At 39.7% G+C, this 20,075-nt stretch overlaps 2 protein-coding genes across 7 annotated transcripts in view; both read right to left on the bottom strand.

The window, feature by feature from the left end:
• Window positions 1-2,970: 2,970 nt before the first annotated feature.
• Window positions 2,971-11,829, bottom strand: LOC135988159 (cytochrome c oxidase assembly protein COX18, mitochondrial). The gene is made up of 6 exons (XM_065633880.1): window positions 11,536-11,829; window positions 9,944-10,044; window positions 9,264-9,427; window positions 8,043-8,155; window positions 6,903-7,010; window positions 2,971-6,126 (listed from the first exon to the last, which is right to left on the bottom strand). Exons 1-6 carry the CDS (start codon window positions 11,827-11,829, stop codon window positions 5,953-5,955), a joined length of 954 nt encoding a protein of 317 aa, XP_065489952.1. The 3' UTR covers window positions 2,971-5,952.
• A 1,664-nt stretch (window positions 11,830-13,493) lies between these two features.
• ANKRD17 (ankyrin repeat domain 17) overlaps window positions 13,494-20,075 on the bottom strand; it is a 97,288-nt gene continuing 90,706 nt past the window's right edge. For all 6 annotated transcript variants that reach the window (XM_065634809.1, XM_065634812.1, XM_065634810.1 and 3 more), the window contains 4 exons: window positions 19,370-19,618; window positions 16,720-16,895; window positions 16,234-16,398; window positions 13,494-14,359 (listed from right to left, as the gene is read on the bottom strand). In XM_065634809.1, coding sequence (XP_065490881.1) covers window positions 14,300-14,359; window positions 16,234-16,398; window positions 16,720-16,895; window positions 19,370-19,618 — 650 coding nt within the window. In that variant the 3' untranslated portion in view covers window positions 13,494-14,299. The remainder of the gene's footprint in view (window positions 14,360-16,233; window positions 16,399-16,719; window positions 16,896-19,369; window positions 19,619-20,075) is intronic.

Below are 20,075 nucleotides of genomic sequence, written 5' to 3'. Positions count from 1 at the left end.
AGACCTGAAAGTGACTATTTGTGATAGAGAAAACAGTTCACAAAAGTCACAGAAAAAAGCTAGGTATAAGCTGGCTTGAGTTCAGCGCAGCAATCTTTCTGCCATAAATAGATGCTCAGTGATTTCAAAAATAAACAAGAACAGTCAAATAGTACCTGATATATCAAATTAATTGTCACAAAGCGTTTAATCTAAATGCTTATCACTGCTGACAATTAAGTCCCACATTTAAACCGGTACCTGACAAATATCTGCTGGGTCAACCAAGGATCTGCTGGCTCTTCAGCAGATACACGATTATAAGCATATAGGAAAATACATTTATGAAAATATATGGTGCACATTTATCTATATATCTGTAAGTAACTCTACTAAACATGCTGTTTCTCTTTACACATATATGCCACATAGTGCTTGCTCCAGCACAGACATAATCCCAAAGAAAACAAAGATGATGCTTCTTCCAAACCCTAGGGTGACTCAAATCTTAGAAAGCAGCTCACTTTCAAATATACTGAGAAGAACAGCAAATCAAACAAAGCCAATTTCATGTACTAAACACTTGGTCTCCTGACAGATTTGCTGATCTGTGTGAGGTGTTTTTTCAGCTATTGGTTTCAATATCATCTTTAAGCTTCCCAAGAAGTCCCATGTAATTTTTTTTACTATCAAAAAGACATATCTGGTTTAATGCCCTGCCCAGAAGCTTCAGCATGCCCTGTTCCCAAGCTGGAAACCTGAACCCATTTCATATTAACCGTCCTGAAGAAGTGGAAGGGAACTTTGCTTCTTGAGCTGCACAGAGAACCGGCTCCCCCTACTGCCTTGCTAACCAGCCAAAAACTCACTCCACCTTTGCAAGCCCTTTTATTCTAACACCTTCAGCAGAGTCAGAATGACAATATGACATTCCAAAAGATCTGTAACATCCTCTAAAAATCTAGAAACTATTTCCTACATCTGACACAACCCTAGAAAGGGCTTTAGCTATCAGTTCTGACTCCGTGGCATGTTCTCCTTACCTGCAGTTTTTGAGTTCTCAGATATCGTTAGATAAGATGCTTTTCGCTGCCTCATTTAACTAATTGTTTCACACACATGAGGTTCTTCTGGTCTAAGAATTATTCTGGCAGCAGACAGGTTTATCAGCTGAACATTGATGTTCTGAGATTCACAACCAGACAGTAAAAACATCTCCACAGGTAAAACAGCCAAATCTGTACAATCATTAGTACAGTAGTTGCAGTTTGCTTTTTCTCCAGAATTGTTTTTATCAGTCAGAAACCATATTTCTCCCTACTTGTAAAGTTACAATTGTGTGAGCATAGATCTATATAATCTGCAGAGTGTTGCAACATATTGTTAGTGGTACCAATTAGATCAATGTCCTCATATGGAAACTTAACTTTTGATACCCTTTTGAAAGGCTAGTTTTGTTTGCCAAGTTTGCCAAAATGCAAATGTAGGAGAAAAAGGACTCTACAACTCCATCACACAACAAACGGTTAAGTGGCTGACTCAGGCAAAGAGCAGCAAGATTAACAAATACAAGTAACAGAACTCGTGGGGATATGGAGCAATTACTTCTCCTTGAGTTTGCTAAGCCACTACCACAATTCAAATTAATGCTTCGAATTATGTATTAAAAATTTTGGTCCCAGTTTTTTGTTCATTTAGTTTACATCAAAGGAGAAACTTGGAATCCTTTAAAAACCTAAAATAAATACTTAACTCCTTACCCTTCGTTTTACCAAAGGAAAAGCTCTAAGTCAAATCCAGTATTTACACAAAACACGCAAGTCTATAATTATTTAAAAATCATTATCGTATTTTAAAATCAAGCAATTGAAATTAAACATGTCAGTTTTCGGGGTAAGGAGGACACATACTCGTAACATACCTTAAAAAAATCCACATACACTTATTAATCTACACAATTATTGAAGTGTTTCTGTTCAAGAAAAAATAGACAAAAAAGGCATTCATAAATTAAAGAGGGAAAAAGAGGAGCAAAGACATGGATAATGTATAATTAACTAATGCTAATTTAAAGGCCTAGCAAAAGAGGCTAGGAGAAGTTCTCCTATAAAATGGAACATTCTCCTGTTCCTTCTCCTTAAACAGAGATGAAGTCTAGGGAATTTATGTAAAAGGTTTTGGATATCATTTCTCTTACCAGTTAAAGAATAATATCCAGACAGGTATAGAAGCACATCATCATTTTCAGATATGCTTCAAGATACTTTCAGTAAGCACAGTTAACAGGCTTCAGGGAGAAAGGGACAAAAATTACAGAGCAAGCAAGCCACTGAATCATATACCATTTGGGTCAAGCTGCAAAATAAAAGCCTTTTGTCTGTGGACCTTAAGTACTGTTATGTACTGTTTTCCAACTGGAGGTGGGAGGAGACACCCACAAACCTGAGTCACTTCTCCCCTCACTCATATCTGAGGGCAGGACATGACAGCCTGTTATCCATTTAAGCAACTGGCACCTGCAAAGCAAGGCTGTCTACTTGTGACTTACCTATCCAAGAAGCTCGAGTTTTGGTTTAGATCCATCAGTGTGTAGGCCTTACCACTACAGAGAAGCGTTAAAGTACTAAACTACATGGAACATGATCTCAACATTATTTTCCTTTGTCTCATGAAGTTGAAACAGGAATCATAGCTTTCTATAAGAACCTAAGCACAATTATTCAGCACTCAGTATCAGTGTTACTTTTAACTCAAAAGGAATCCAAAAAAGTTCACTGACAGCAGAAATACTTTCTTAATTGTGGTCAAGTCACTGAACTGCCACCACTTTTAATCTTAAAACTATCAGCTAACATTTTTTCTTAAAATCATGGAAGTGTAGGGAAAGGCTAAAAGAAAGATAGGAGGGTGCATGTGTGTATAGATGTATGTATGAAAGCGTAGGAAACAATTATTTTGCAAATATAATAGGCTCAGGCAGGATCTCTCAGCAAAGCAATTTTTTTAATAACGATATCGCAACACTGGGTGTTCTACCTAAAGGTAGGCACACATAACAGGGCAAAAAGCCTCTGCTTATATACCCCCAAAATCCCAGCTGCAATTTCCCTCCCCTGGTCCCCATTGGTTGGGTACTTCAGGGTTTACAGACTACCCCAACACCTGCCTGAGAGGCAGTGCCTCACCCTTCCCCTTATCAATCTATTTAAAATACGGATTCCTGGTACTTCGGCTACCCTTCTCCCTAAATTAACTTGTAAATACAGGTATCAGTATGCATACAGGTATCAGTATATATTCCAGGAAGAGACTGTGTTTTACACTAAGGATTCATAGTCCGATGTCTCTCGGTCCTTCCTCCCTGCTGGGATCAGGTGCCAGGTCCTCAGTTATGTAAAAACAACAGTTCTTCGTAAAACATTCCTTATGAAAGTATATATACTGTTTTCTTAACAAAATACTTTTACCTCTTTCCAGCTTTGCCTCGTGCTTACGAAGGGCTTGTGGTATCTGTTCTCAGACAAGACTGAAGCATGTATGAGGCACATGGATTTCTTCAACCCAGAGTGGAACATTTACTTCTTGTCTTACAGTTTATTTTACTATTTGTCCCATCTTTTTTCTCTTCAACAGCTTTCAGACATCTTTGAGGTTGAAATCCATGGATCTTTTGTGTCTAATGTTATTTAATAGTCCCTTTTTCCAGATTTTTTATCTAATATGGTAAAGTAGAAATAGTTACTGAATTTTACTTATTTCTGCTATTGTTTGAAGATCAGCTTAATGTTCTTAAGAAATTCCTGGCATTTATGGAACTTCTACTTCATTTGGGTGGTGGTTTTTTTTTTTTTTCAATGCTAGAAAAAACAGTTTAGAAATCCCAGTGCTTCTGATTGTACTTAAAAGTATTTAAACTATTTGTGGAGCAGGGTCTACTGGCTGAAGTTCAGAAACTAAACATAAATTAGAGGCTTGTTTTTATTTTACAGAAAACTGATTGTTAGGGAATATGTTGACAGACACCATTAATTTAATCAAATGTAGAAATTTTTGAGATCTGACTCACTGCCTACTCCAGCAATAAACAGAAAGGCTGAGACACTTCTTCCATTGGCATGACACTGTGAAGCAAGTCATTCCACAACACTTAAAAGGACAAAACATAGTAAGTTCAAATACCAACCTTCAAAATCTTGCACACGTGCCTACTTACTATAAGATCAAACTATCTTCTTGTATTAAAAAATTGCATACATGTTTGCAAATGAGACTACAATGTCTGACTGAAATGTCAAAAAGAAAGGAAATATCTTTTGAGGAAAGAAACCTTATTACAGAGCAGCAAGTTTGCCATTAGTCTTAAGGAAACGGTAATCAATAGTGACTAACAGAATTCAGGCCTACATATTCTAGAACAGTGCAACTTAAAATTTCAATTGCTGCTCTTCTCTAAAAATTATAGAAATTAATGCAGTATGTTATTAAACAAACTATGCATACAAGTGGGGAAAAAAACCCCCATGCAAGTCAGGGATTTAGAAGAAGAAACCGGTAGATAAAAAGATCACTGAGCCCCTGATATGACAGATCAGGCTACAATCAGTCTGTTGCTTCTTAGGATGGAATGCTGCTGGAAATTCAGCATCACCTGTATAGAACCACAAATTCACATTCTCATCTTGACCCATATAGTAACTGGCAATACACCATCCATTATACTGAATATGCTCCTAGTTTTATGCTTTAAAAAGGTTTGTTTGTTTAAGGGTTTGTGATAAAAAAATGGAAGTGCAGTATCACAACTGAAAGTTCATAACATGCCAAACTTTGATAAAACCCATCTTTTGCTCAGGGTCAGGATGACAGGGAACAAACTAACCAAATAAATAAAACGAAGGACTACAGATTCTTTCCACTATGACAAAGACATGTGACTGTTGACTTGTTACTGTTGTCCACATCTGCCTGGTCTTCCACCTGCTTCTCTCTCCCAGTGCTAAATCATTTTCTCTAGTGACAAAACCCCGTTATTTAAGATTAGTGAGCACCAACTTTTAAGAGTTACAGCATGAATCATCCTGACTCTGCACTATGACAACCATCCAACAGCAATGAACCCACACAATGCTTTGCCCTCTATCATATTTCTGTTTCTATATGGAAAAAAAGGCGACTTTTTAATGAGATCAGACTTGCAGAGACTTTCGTGCATGCAGGAGTTTCACAACAATGTAGTCTGCTGACTTGAGATGTATGCAAAGCAAGGTGAAATGTGAATTGAATACCCTTACAGGAAGTGCCTATATTGCACATAGATCCTTTAAGGCATAAAATATTTGCAATTTAGCTTTAGGACTTAAAAAAAAGATATACAGTTGAATTAAATATTTGGTTTCTTATCATCATTCTTTCTTTTTCAAAGTGCTGCTACTTGCCTCAATAAGCATCTGCCACTCTGTTTTATTCACAGAAAAAGAGATCAGGAAGAAACAATGCTGTCACTCAACAGATGATCACCAGGAATTATAAAAGCAGCCTGTCCACCTAACTCCAAAGCTAATGCACAAAAGACAACAACATCGGTTTACTTTGCAGTCACATGAAATCAGTTATCAGAACAGTTATGAATACTATCACATGAACCACTGTAATATCAAATTACTATACCAGATTACAAATCAATCTGCACCAGTGTCTAAATTAAATCAACTGATAATTTAAGCTTAGGATAATTTCAAGAGACAATCTCATATTACTGGAACATTCTAACTGCAGAACCACCACCCTTGAAACTTCCCAATAAAGACACATTTGTGCTGAACAATCCTTCTTTACGACCAGATAGTCAATGCTTTACTTGGAAAATAAATATAATTCCATTTTACAGTAAATAAGTACATCTCAAATAAACTATCACTACTTAATTACCCATGCGGCTTTTGTGGGACAGTTCTTCCAACATTTCAAATTACATCATTTCTTGAAATAGTATTTGGTAGTGAAGGCAGACACAATATCCCTGTAAGGAGTTTCTGAGTCATATTTGGTCCTTGGTATGAAACACAGTCGACGAAAGGTCGGAGAACGCAGCAACAGGTTGTGTGAGAGTCCCACGAAGCTCGAGGAAAACCAGTACAACGCCATGGACTGCAAAGACAGATACTGAGTTCAGCCTCCTCAGATGCAATGAAAATACTACAATTTTGGGCAGCTCTTTGTGAACCACAACCACTGGTTACTGCCAGTTATCAAGGAAAGTAACTCACCTAAAGACTCTCCTCTTAACAACAATAATGACTTCCATTTCAAATGTATTTTTCACTCTTTCTCAACAGTTCTGGGGGAAAAAAGTCATCTACATGGAAGTTTGACAACAGTTCATGAATTAATTAATATTAAACTTGTTTAAATGTCTATATTTCAGACTACAAGTTAACGAGCCAAACAGCTAGATACTGTGTTTTTGCTAGCCACTGGAAATATACTCAGAAATAGAACACCTGGTAGAAATGAAAGTGGTTTAAGAAGATCGTGGAAAATTTCCTTATCTAAAAACGATGTTGTTTTCCTCCGAGAGTAAGTAAACACTTAGCAAAGCTTTATTTTTATGTCCTTGTATCAAGTTTTCCTCTCAGTTTTTGAGATCACAAGAAGGATGCTAACCCACTCTGGATTTCATTCCAAGCCCTACTTTGTGAAAATGATGTTTAGAAACAGAAAGTTTGCAGATTCTTTCCTCTTGGACAAAAATGTTTCATATGTGTTAAGAATTTAAATGTATGCACAGAGAAAATAGTGATTTAGGGGACACTATTATAGAGTATAGTCTATTAAATACATCAGGCATTTGCGCTGCTCTTTAAGTACTATGAACATAACAGAGTCCCAGGTTAAGGGATGCACCGTGCAGACACCGTACTCACAGAGGGAACTGTTGCAGCAACAGGGATCATTACTATTGACACCACTCGAAAGAAATTTGTAGCAAGCTTCTGTAACCTGGAAACTTCCAGTTTTTGCAAAGCAAAGATCTGAAAGAAAGGGGAGAGACCCACAGTTACAAAAATTCTTTTTGAAACAACTAAAAGGAGAAAAAAGGCAACAGTGGGGTTTCTTGTAAGCCAGCACTCTAGTTCATGTATTTTCACTTTCTCACCCTCATTTCAATTAATGTACTGCTACAATCTTTCATTTAAGATCTTTGATGTTATGTTCAGTATATGTTCAGTCCTTAGTAGAAAATATTGTACCACCTTAGCAGACTACCCAACTAAATCATGAGAAGGCAACATAACTTTACATAGTCACACATCTCAAAGTTTCAACGCCTCAGTCTGAAGCACAGCGCTCTGAGAAAAGGCCATGAACAGGAAACAGACCAAACCCAGTGGACAGATAACAGAATGAAACCAGAATCTGATCTACACATAGTGACTTTTTTCCCCTCTAAGACAGTCTCAGTCAACAAAGAAGAAAAAGGAGTAAGAATGAAATCCAGATGAATAGTTTGATGAGAACATCTAACAGAGAAAACAAGAAACATATTTCCATTAAATTACCCCAAAAAATAGGAAATGAAGACTTTTTTTTTTTCCTTCTGTTTCTGTTGATTAGTCTCCCTGACAATCTTAAAAGTTCTGAATTTTTCAATTTATTAAGAATACATGAGATTGTTAGTTTTGACCACAAAGCAGTAACAAACGACTTGGGAGGACCAAACCAATACAATCCACAAATGCTTCTGGATGCTTAAGCCCCAGGAAGCTCATTAGAATATCATTAGAAGCTTCATATTCAAGACTACATTTTATTGAGGCCCAAGTAAAGGAAATAAAGTATCTGAGAAATGTCACATCAGGATTTGTCATCTCTAAACAAGACACCCACACATCCAAATGCATAGAACAATTAAGTTATTTTTCAGTTCTGCCCAATGAATTTAAAGCACTCATAATCTGAAGTTATCAATATGTTAGCGTGCTTTATAACCAGGTAATGTTGTCTTTCAATGCTATTAAAAAATTATCCCTTTGCAATCATCCTATTTATTCCACCCAACATACCTCCACTATCATCAAATTCACGAGCCCGAGGGCAACTGGCAAGATCCATGTGGAATCTGGTGCTGTGAGATCCCTAAACCATAACGCTCCACCTGCTGAAAACTGTTCTTGAACTACAGGAAGAGTTTAAAGAAAAAAACAGAATTAAGTATGATTTGCTGCCTCAAGTACTCACACCTGTAACATATTGCAGTCTAATCATCCAAGTTTCTAGGTACGTTTTATCTACACGATAAATACTACTAAAGTATTTGGTTTAACAGATCACATGTCAGGGTAGCCTGCTATCAATGCAAGTGAAAAATGATGGGTGATGCAAGCCAAGGTCCCCGTTAGCTCATGACAGCCAGCAATTCACATAAACCAGTGAGAAAAACTAGCTTGATCTGAAGCACGTTTTTACATGCCAATGAGAAAAATACATAGTGCAGTAACCTACAGTGACTACATATTTTATGTTTTTCAAATAATTGTATTTTTCTTAATAACAAACCAATTTGTCACATTTTTGTTCAGAAGAACAATCTACAAAATCTTTTCTAAAAGATTAAAATATCTGTACTTTTAAATAAAAATAACCCGCATGTTCACCTTGTCCATAGTACTTCACATGGGACTAAAAAATACAAATTAATAGAGAATGTACTGTAGCATGGGTAACATTATTTGCTACATATGCTTACCTTGTGAACCTGAAAAATCTCAAGACAGATTTTTTTTTTTCCTAGTAACCATCTTCAGAAGACCACTGAACAACTAAGTGCCCATACGGCCCAAGAAAACATCTCACATTTTGTCTCAGAGCTCAGACCCAAATACAGCTTTTAAAGATGCATCCTACAAAGCTCACGACACTATTACAAACACAGAGAGCATGTAGGCAGAGACCAGTGACACTCTGCATACTGTGAATATCTGCTAAAATAGTTCAAACCAAAGAAAAGTAGAGGTGTGGTCCAGACACAAGTTCTTTGATTAATGAACTGTGGTTTAATCTAGTACATGTACAATGTATCTAATAAAAATATTTGAAAAACATTTTAATCTGATATTTATCTATGCTTAAACTATGCTAAGTTTAAAAATCTAGTACTGAAGTAGTATTTAGATCAGCTTATTTATCGAGCTCAGGAGATTGTGTTATTTATCAATGAAGTGTCTATAAAAATAGTAACTGAAGGAAAAATGGCTCTTAAAAGCATGTCTGTTCAGATTAATCACCTTCTGAGTCCATGGTACCAACACTGCAGTTGCGCAAAGCGAGGGACACGCAAACCCACATAGGAATCTGCACCCACACCAATAAAGTAGCTTTGAAGGGATGACAGTTGTCTCGAATGTAGAGTTCTGTAATAATCCTTCGTAGGTTTTTCTTAAAATGGAACCTTTAGGAAAACAAACAAACAAACAAAACCAAAAACCATCTTACAATACCCGTAATAGAGTAACTCCTCAAAATCTGAAATAACTGTTCTACAGGCACATCAAATTGGCTTATTTAGGTGTAACTCTAGAAAAACTGAAGTTCGTTCCTGTTTAAACATGCCTCTCTCCTTTGCCAACTCCCAGCCCTGTTCCTTTATAACCATGCAAGCTTCAAGTTCCTAACAACATTTAGATACTCCAATAGCTACGAGAACTTTAGTCACAAGTAAAGACCACAAAAGACTCCTGTATTTGGCCCTATAATCATAAGTCTACCACAGATTCAGGACTTTAAAAAAACCAGATATACCCTGAACGGCAATACAACAAACACAAACAAGTCAGGGAAGTGGTAAGAAAATCTAAGCTTTGGTCAAGAACATAATCTAGCTGTAAAGTTTTTTGTTTGTAGGACTTCCTTTCACTCCTGCCAAATCTGGAATGGATTTATAAGGGATATCCAATCATTGTCTTACCTGGCAACCTTTTCAGACCAACCCAATTGCCTTCCACGAACAGAAATTTCATAGCGAAGGTGCTCAGCTAGCTTTTTAATCTCAGGCTGCAAATTTTCCAACTAGCTAAAGAAAAGGAAAAATGTTTATGCATAGTTCCATGTAACAACTGCTTCCTCTCCCCACCTGACACTGTACAGACATCAAAAACAACTGTGAATGACGAAGTACAAAACTGAACACCTTTTATCTTTAAACAAAATTAACATATGAAGACACTAGCAAAAAGTACTTGCAATAACAATCTTATTAATCTTGCAATAATAATCTTATTAAAGGAAATAAACACAGAATTAGATTTTATATTTAATTCTTAATAAACTTCTTTCTATCCTCATTCAGGAACTGTAATCAGCTACTTAATAAAAAAAAAAAATTAATGCCACCTCAAAAGATTTGAAGCCCAGCAAGACACATCTTTGCAATCACCAAAGTCACTATCCTGAGGAATAAGAAGAGACCCCATTATACAAGAGTGTGCTACAATATTAGCTTTTACAATGAAAAAAAAAAAAACAGGTATTACTGAGAAGAAAAAACAAAAACCAAAAACAAACCACAAAAACCAAACCCAACCAACACAAACCACCAAAAAACAACAAAAAAATCCCCACAACCAAAAAAAAAGAAACACACAAAGCCCCAAACACCCTGCAAGCAAAGAATTAAAATATGACTCTTCTACAGTAATACTTCTTGAACGGTGGTCACTGAATAACACCCATTGTCCAAGGAACAAGCTGCATTTACCAGCTTGACCACTGCCACTATTAGCCAGAGACTGTGCACAGGTGAAGAACAAAGATCCAACTGATTCCAAATCAGACTCAAGTTCTAGCAGCTGTGATGTACCACTCCAAAGTCCCCATTGGTCAGTAAAAAAATAACACAAAAAGTTCACTGGCCACTGGCTCATTTACCACTGTAGGCACAGCGTATAACTTATTTAGTAACTTCAACTGTTTTACTTACTTTTGAAGAAAGACAGGTAGTTTAAAACTGCTAGTTCACTTCAAATTTTTACTGGAGCAGCTTTAGCAAGAGTTTTAAGTTAACACAGCAAGTCACAGAAAGTCCCTAGCATACATCATTTGACTTCACACTAAAGCACCTTAATTTACATATAGCTACTGTAAAGAAACACATCCCCATTTTTTGGTTTTATTTAGACTTAATGTGTCCAAGGAAAGAACAATATACATTTATAAGCACAGAAACACCTCTCATGAGTTGCGGTGCCCTCCACCACATAAGGCCAACAGGCAGCACAAGCAGATGCCGGTAAAAGGGGATACTACAGCCATGACCACACAACAGCGGTTTTATAAAAAGATACTCGCATCACACAAGAGATCCTACCCCCACCTTTGTTACAGAACGCCAACCTCACCAGGAACTACTGTCCTGTCTGTTGCACCAGGCCACCTGTAATTCCGCCCACAGCACCCTGAGCGCTGCTGGCGCTGACCGTCGGTTCCTAACACGACACAGCAAGGGCACTCCGAGCCAGGGGATGCACCACCACCACCGCCCTCAAGACACAGGGAACCCACCTTGGCCAGGAGCCGGCCCTGGTGCGCGGCGAGCGGCAAGGTGACGGCCGTGCGGAGCAGGGCGGCGCCGCACACGATGGCGGCCCACCAAGGCAGCCCCGCGGCCGCCTGCAGGGCCACCAGTCCATCTTCCGCCCAGTGCACGGGCGCCGACTGCGCCAGCCACTCGCACCCGCCGCCGGGGCTCCCGCTCGGCGCTGAGAACAACGCCGCGACCGTTAACCGCCGGCTCCGCGCGCAAGCAACGGCCGCGCCGCACGGCCCCCGCCACAGCGGCAGCGTGAGCCTCCACATGCCTAACAGCCTCAGCGCGCGCACCCGCCCCAGTCAAGGGGTAGTGGCCTCACGGTCTCACCCCCTTCCCGCACATGCGCCGACTGCGCAGGGGGAGACGGCCCGCCCCGCGCCGGCCATGATTAGTGGGGCAGGAAGGGCCCAGCGGCTATTAGCAATCAACAATTCCTCATCAGCAACGAGGTCATTGCAAAGAGCTGCAAATTGAGTCGAGGGTTGTGCTGTGCCTGTCTACTTACCTCTTTTCCACAGCTCATAACAGTAGAGAGACTGCTTGGAGCACATACGTGACTGCTGTTTGCTGCACCGTGCTGCTGGCTTTTCAGCCTGAATGATCCTCCGTATGCACAGACCCTCTCTCAAACACCTTGTTTCTTTGTCTTAAAGACCTGCCAGGTCTCAGTGTGTTTATTATTGGTCAAAAAGATGTTATAAGGGGAAAAAAAAAAAAATCCTTATGCAGGCTTCCAAAAATCCCCAGGATCTTTAACATGCGCAATGCCACAAACGTAGCATCCTGAGGGATGGCCCCTGGCTGCAGCTTGATTTTTTCAAGTCAACAAAATACAGGCAAGAAACCCCATCCTCAGATTCTGTTCTTCTGGCCCACAGAGTACAGTGTTGTAATAAATACTGAGCAATATTTCTCAGTAGGATTATTTCAGAGTAAGAACGCAGGTCATCCTAAATAGAACTGAAGGGTTAAGCAAAAAAAATCCTAGTAGAGGGCTAAAAGGTCATACAGAAGCCTTGAAGGACACTCAGAGCAAGGTGCTGAAATGGAGTTTCAACCATTTTTCTTAGCAGTTCTTCAGTTTGGTATCCATTTTGCAACTATACTAGTTCTTTAAACAACGTACTGCAGATGATCAGAGAACTGGAAAAAGGAGCTTGCTTTCATTTAGAGCATCACCTATGGGAATGCATATGGACATCAGTATGCACAAACCTTCTGGACACCTCAGAAATATCACATTATTAATAAGGAAGGAGGTTTCTTTGGACAAGTGGTTTTGTTTTGTTTTCTTCTGCCTTTCAAAGGAGTGCCACAATAAATACAAAATAGCGCTTCCTCAATTCCAGCCTTAAAAGCAGACTGTTTAACTTACATGGAATTGTTTCTTCCCCAGATTGTGTCCCTCAGAATAGTAATATACAAGAGAAGGGTTGACTCCAAGTAACACAGCAAGGAAAAAAACCCAAGCTTTCCTCCACACAGAAAAAACAGCAACAGATCACCATGGCCCACACAGTCCTGCACAAAAATACATTAAACTTGTAGATCAACTTTAAATAATACGCAGACAAGCTGTATGGGGATCCTGAGCAGAGCTTTGTGCTACTGCTGACCAAATCTGGCCTCACAGGACCCCTGAGCTGGCTTCCTGGGACTGCTGTTCACTCCAAGCAAATGCAAGTGAAGAAGGTGACACCTACTGAAGGTGACTCAAAGGAAATTCTCACTTGGACTTTGCAAATTAAACCTTCACAGGACAGTGACCCAGTTCAAAGCAAGACACGTTCTGCTAAACCAGCAAGTAGTCTTGAACTAACATCAAATACATATGTATAAAAAGGTCATTGTAAGGCAAAAAAAGGAACCAGCAAACAGAAGCTCTGGGAACACTCATGGAACAGAACAGACCTTGCTGCATCAACCCAAGTGTAAGAATAATTTTTAATAGACACTGCAGCGTGATACATTTACCACATTTACCAGGCAAGTAGGGGAGTTCCATGTGGAGACTACTCTCAATGTGCCAAAAGGCTGTTTTCTCAAGCGCTTTTTGCGGAAAAGCCTTCCACAGAAGAAAAATGTAAACTCCTTGTATGTGGTTACAACTGATGTAGGCCTTCTCAAAACAATCCAACAGGTATTTGGAAAAAGCCCTCTAATAATGCCCATTTCTTATACTGTACTTAAATTACACAAGTAGAAAAGTTATGCTTATTAATAGTTTAATGTATGAAGGAAACATCCAGATTTCTGAATATGAAGGTACATATCTCACATTAATTTAAGTCTACATAAAGTAGAGCCTCTATACTGACATATTGAAATTTACTTTCTGCTTAGCCATTTGTTATGTAAACAATTGTACATTTATTCGCCATTCTAAAACTTCAGGATCATGTTTACATAATTTTGCTAAATTTCTGTGTTTGCTCAGAAGCAGTTTACAGTACTAAAACCAACCAGCCAAAGAACAGCTTCAACAGAAAGTTATGTCAGGAAAAAAAAAAAAAAAAAAGGAAAGAATAAAGTCTAACTAAGTTGAAACGTATGATGGTGGGGAATGGGCAGTCACAATGTTCACAGAAAAAGGTCAGTTAGTAAGTTCTTCTGCAAAAAGCCTACACACTTCAGTCAAGCACATCAGTAGAATGATCTGGGAGCACATAAACTGTTTCTGCCATTTGTGGTTTCCTCTGCAAAAAAGGAATCTCAAGGCTAGCAAGTTGATCCCACTCAGCCAAGCTGGTTCATATGCACACTGTTCATGTGAGGTGTCCAAGTTCCAGTCCACACCTGAAAAAGAGAGCTTCATTTAATGCTGTGCTTTGGGGCTGCTCAAAACAGTTCAGATGTCAAACTCACACTGCAGTGCTGACAATTTTCACTGCACTGAAGTAAAGCCCAGCATCAGACAACATTGCAATCAAACTACACTGATTTACTTTCATCGTTTGTGTTTTACCTTGCTATAATTCAGGTGAGAAAAGAGGGAAATTGCGTTTTCATCCTTCTGCCTGTACTTGTTCACCTCAGCCAAATGTTCCATTTTACTGTTCCTTTCTACTTAGTGAAAAAAAATTACTTTCACCCCACCCAACTGCCTTCCTTCACAGTGAAACCAAAGCAATCAATGCTATTTACACCCACTGGCTCCTCCACCATAGCAACACTGATCTAATATATTTTATAGTGTCTCACTGGAAAAATGCTTCCTTTTAGACAAAGGGAAAAAGTACAGCCTCCTAACATGTCAGCTCTGCCATCAAGGAGAATTAACAGGACTCTGCATATGCACAAAATTGTTTGCAAGGACAGTGCCTCAAGACCACCAGCTGTCAGACCAAGAGACTGACTCTCCCCTCTATTTTAAGCAGCTCACACAACTAAGAACTTTATTTCTGGCACCTTGAATTATTTTCCTCCAATACATAACACCACCTTCAGCTCCAGGGAAACCCAAGGATAAGTAAAGCCTTCTCTGGTGGACAAAGCTCTCTCACTAAATCAGAAGTCACATCAAAATGGTCACCAGCCACTTTAGAGCGGTACATGAACTCAGGACAAAAAAACCAGACTGCTGCTTCTGCACACCTCTGGTCTGCCAGAGCTTGGAGCTCCTACTTGCAGCCTGGATGACTCCCAAGCAAATGAAGTCCAGAAATATCTTATTTAATAACAGTATAACAAAAGCTCACAGTGTAATTCAACATAAACATGGGATATAATGTAACAACTATAGATGATCCATTATAATAGTAGTGGCTGGCCTGAATATGAATGAGAGGTTTAGGGGAACATAATGGCTGTACCTAAATTATATTTCATGGACAAGCCTATAACCCAGGCAAGATCAGAGCAGTGGACAGAAGAGCTGCTTACTCCCTTTCTATGTCAACTCCCAGCGTGAAGACCTCATACCTTTCAGGGCCTAGCAACAACCCTTTACACCTAATCATAGAATCACAGAATCATTTTGGTTGGAAGAGACTCTCAGGATCGAGTCCAACCATAACCTAATTCCAGCAGTCAACCATGTCCCTGAGAACCTCATCTATACATCTTTTAAACAGATGGTTACTCTTTTCCCTTTTTGGGAAGGCAAAACATACATTAAGGGCAGATAAATGGGCTTTTTCACACAGAAGCAAATCAACTGTGTTTACCCAAGTACAGAACTGCACAGACAAAAATCACAATCATTTAGAGTAAAATAGACAATGTAAACCAATCTTTTGTATCTAGACTTGCCTGCAACACAATCCAAAAAGCTGATCTACATTAATTAACCAGGTCTCTATTATGATTAAATAGATAGCTTCTCTGAGCTCATCTGGGAAGAAAGCTTCCCAGTTCCCAATGCCAAATATGTTCACAGCAGTACATACAGCACACTCCTTTAAACTACATTAATGCAGTGATGCTGATTTTTTTTTCTTGGGTCAATTCACACTTATTTTTGGAGAGATGACTCATGTTTAGAAGTTGTCAGTAAGCACATACAGGACTTTGTGCTGTAGTGAGTATGGGAGCTGTATTAGCTCCTTAGAGACATGAGCAAAAAGGAGAAGCACTACTCTGTATTTTCCTACTTTCTAACAGCTAGATCTTATCTTCACCACATTGTTTAAGTTAAAACAAAATTGTGAATATAAAAATGGAAAGAATACCGTCTGAGGCCCGTTATTTTCTGTGGAATTTGAAACCATCTTTATCAGCGAGTTCCAAGATGGGTCAGCAGCATGAGGCCCATTAAATATAGGGCCTGCAGTACCATCTGTGATGGGGGCTACAGGAGGAATCATTGCATTCCCATACACAGAAAAAGGCATACCCTGAGGAGAAGGAAAAAAAGAATCAGTATGTATTCATAAACACTGCTACTATTGCACATACAAAAGGGGATTAAAGAAATTCTCAGTCTCAAAGCAGTAATGAAACATTAAGAAAAACCTTTCTATGTATGTATTTATTACATCAAGGACAAGTTATTTCTTTATTAGATCTAGGCCTGTGCAATACTCTGAGGGCCAGTTAGTGTTTAGCTTACGCACGCTCAACCGCACAGTGAATGATACCTCCATGTTGTTCATCAGCCTCCCACACTGACAGGGAAATTGAGCAGTACCACACATAAAGTCCAAGAAGGTCATTACCCCGACTTTTGGGAAGTCCATGTATCCTGCAGGAACAGGCTGATGGAATGTACCAGAAGGCGTTACGATTCCCGTGCTGTCTCTCTCCATGGCTTGGTGTGAGAACACCCCTGGATCAGACATGGGCCTGTGGATCATGTGGCTCCCCATTCCACTGTGACACCAGTCGACTTTATCTAACACCACAGACAACACAGGAACAGCATTAAACCACCCCTTTTCCAGGATAAATGTTTACATTGTACCATTTCTAAAAGTGACATTTGCTCAGCTTACAGTTCTTGTGCATCCACCTGCATTAAAACGTAGGTGCATGTGGGATGGAGAGCATCAGAAATGGCACCTGTACTTATGAGTAACTCCTGAGCAAGGAGTTAGGAACAGTTACATGCAACCAAAGCACCACTTCTACAATTTTCCTTCATTTGAAAGGGAAAGATGGCATTTGTGCTAACTTCCTCCTCCTCCAAAAACCTTGATTCCTTGCCTTTTTGGTGCTGTGAAAGAGGTATGTATGCTATGAAGGATATTTGCTCTACTTCATTAGAATTCTTTCATGAATGAACTAAGAGACAGAGAAGTACTTTTCAAAAGCAAAACGAGAAAATGACCAGCTGGAGCCATGTGCTCATGTTCTAATCACAGGAATTCATTAAAGGCAGCTTGGTATTGTTACTACAGTTCCAACCTCAGACATCCAGCAAGCCAATTTTTGAAATTAAAATGTAAGCAAATTAGTATGGGGGATTACAGTCAGAGAAGGAATACAGAGACATTTATTAAGCCATCCCAATACTCAACAAGAGCCAGTCCATTCTGAACTGGAAAAAAGCAAACAACAACAACAAGCAACAAAACCAAAACAAAACCAAAAAACAAAACCGCAAAACAAAATGTTGAAGTAATTGAATGAAGTAGAAAGAAAGCAGCATTACAAAAGCAAAGCAAAGCCAGACAAAGGACAACTTTTATACCTAGACCATGCACATAAAAATATTGAATTTCTAAAGCCTTCATGATGAACAGCTGCTCACTACACAGATGAAAGAAGAGGAAAGGGGGGGGGAAGGGAGGAAGACGAAAAAGGGGGGGGGGAAGGGAGGAAGACGAAAAAGGGGGGGGGGGAGGGAGGAAGACGAAAAAGGGGGGGGGGAAGGGAGGAAGACGAAAAAGGGGGGGGGGGAAGGGAGGAAGACGAAAAAGGGGGGGGGGAAGGGAGGAAGACGAAAAAGGGGGGGGGGGGGAAGGGAGGAAGACGAAAAAGGGGGGGGGGGAAGGGAGGAAGACGAAAAAGGGGGGGGGGAAGGGAGGAAGACGAAAAAGGGGGGGGGGAAGGGAGGAAGACGAAAAAGGGGGGGGGAGGGAGGAAGACGAAAAAGGGGGGGGAGGAAGAGGAAAAAGGGGGGGAAGGGAGGAAGAGGAAAAAGGGGGGGGAAGGGAGGAAGAGGAAAAGGGGGGGGAGGGAGGAAGAGGAAAAAGGGGGGGGAAGGGAGGAAGAGGAAAAAGGGGGGGGAAGGGAGGAAGAGGAAAAAGGGGGGGGAAGGGAGGAAGAGGAAAAAGGGGGGGGAAGGGAGGAAGAGGAAAAGGGGGGGGAGGGAGGAAGAGGAAAAAGGGGGGGGAGGGAAGGGAGGAAGAGGAAAAAACCCACAACTGTTAGAGGAATTAAAGCTTTGGATACATATTATCTATTTTGTATTTAGGGAAGAAAAACCAGGACAATATATTCATTGTATGCAAAGCATGTGCACAGTCAGTCTACTAAACCCTTAAGCTGTTTGGACTCCTCAGAGAAGCAGTGGAACAGGTTGTTCAAAGAAGTTGAGCAGTTTTAATCCTTGAAAGCTTTCAATATCAGACAGGTTCAGACCCTGAGCAAGCCTGTCCAACCTCAGCAAATCTTACTTTGTGCAGGAGGTTGAGATAACCTCCAGAGGTACCATCCAGCATCATCTCATGACTCCCTCTCCTCCTCATTTCAAGCAAACAAAATACCACATTAAAAAAACAACCCCCAAAAACCAACTTGAAACAAATTCAGCAATCTCCTATAACGTGCATCCAAGACTCCTGAAGTGTTTGCTGAGAAGTGCTGTCCCATCAAGGAACAAAAGTTTTCCATGAGTTCTTAAATATTGAATTCTATGCACATGGCATAACTTGAAAGAACAAGGAAGACTCACATATTGAATACCACCAATTCAGGAAAACAAGGTGCATTATTCTCATGACGAGAAGTTGCATTTTGGTTATGAATTAAGAAATTAAATTATTTTGTACAATATCATGTGTTTATCAACAGAAAGAAGATATACAGTTATCCTGAGACACCTTCATTTCTCCTCTTCTTATATCACATGATCCTCACTCAGTTCTTCCCTGTAAACCCTGTGGTTTCATTTTCCCTGTTATTTCTTGCTTTGAGTAACAAATCTTCACAGCCAGGACCCCTGAGGTTTTCTGAGACCTTGTTAAAACACAATTAAGTGGACTGGAGGGCAAACACAAGTCAGTGCTACAACTCCTTCAGAAAAAGCACTCTTACATTTTAAGGCACTCACTTCTACATTGTCCTTCAGCTCCAAAGGCAAGTTAGGAAAACACAATATTGTGGTTATCTGCAAGCACAGGGACATCTATTAGCACTACATACCTTGATTGCCACCTATACCTTCGAAGGACCAGATACCACTATGTCCCACTGGAGCAGCTAAGTTGCTCCCAATAACAGATGGAGTAGAACTTCCAGTTTGTCTAATACGTGCAGACCGTTCAGTCCCAATAGGAACAGGAACTTTTCTGTCCTGAGAAACATTACTAGATTTTTCTGATCCCAAGGACACTGCTGAAGGGGTGGGAGATGGTGCTCTTACTCCGGAAGACACCGACTGAGCAGGAGATTCTGCAGAAAAAGCAATGAGAACACTTAGTAGTAACAGCCAGATCTTCTCAAGTCACCATAAACCTATCCTTTAGTATCAAGCCATGCATCCAACAAGTCAAAATGAGAGTTAGTGCCAGATCGATACAGAAAACACTTCAAGATAATTTAGCAGTTTTACTTTCAGATCAGAGACGCTCAGCTACTTGACATACACTGCAGCTGATCACAACAGAAGATTCAAAATATTAACTAAGCGTTACTGCATATTAGCAACAGAGGGTTTGAGAAGTATATCCAAAAGCATCACTGCAACAATCCCATGTTGTTGTTTGGTTGGTGAGTTTTTTATTTGTTTTGGGTTTTTTTTGGGTTTCGATTTTGTTTGAGGTCGTTTTTCTTTTTAAAAAAATTTTTAACATTTAAAAAAATAAAAAATTTAAAAATAAAATCTTGTTTCATTCTCTGTGGGGTTTTT

Source organism: Caloenas nicobarica, chromosome 4, assembly GCF_036013445.1.
Source record: "Caloenas nicobarica isolate bCalNic1 chromosome 4, bCalNic1.hap1, whole genome shotgun sequence".
Classification (NCBI taxonomy): Eukaryota; Metazoa; Chordata; class Aves; order Columbiformes; family Columbidae; genus Caloenas; species Caloenas nicobarica.
Note: the sequence above shows the minus strand (reverse complement) of the source record. Positions and strands in the feature narration are given on the sequence as shown.

Excerpts from the sequence above, each read along its gene's own strand:
- LOC135988159 (XM_065633880.1), bottom strand. The coding sequence starts at position 11,829 with ATGTGGAGGCTCACGCTGCCGCTGTGGCGGGGGCCGTGCGGCGCGGCC. Across the intron at positions 10,045-11,535 it reads AGGGCCGGCTCCTGGCCAAG|TTGGAAAATTTGCAGCCTGA; the intron begins GTGGGTTCCCTG and ends TTCTTTAGCTAG. Across the intron at positions 9,428-9,943 it reads TGGTCTGAAAAGGTTGCCAG|GTTCCATTTTAAGAAAAACC; the intron begins GTAAGACAATGA and ends GTTTTCCTAAAG.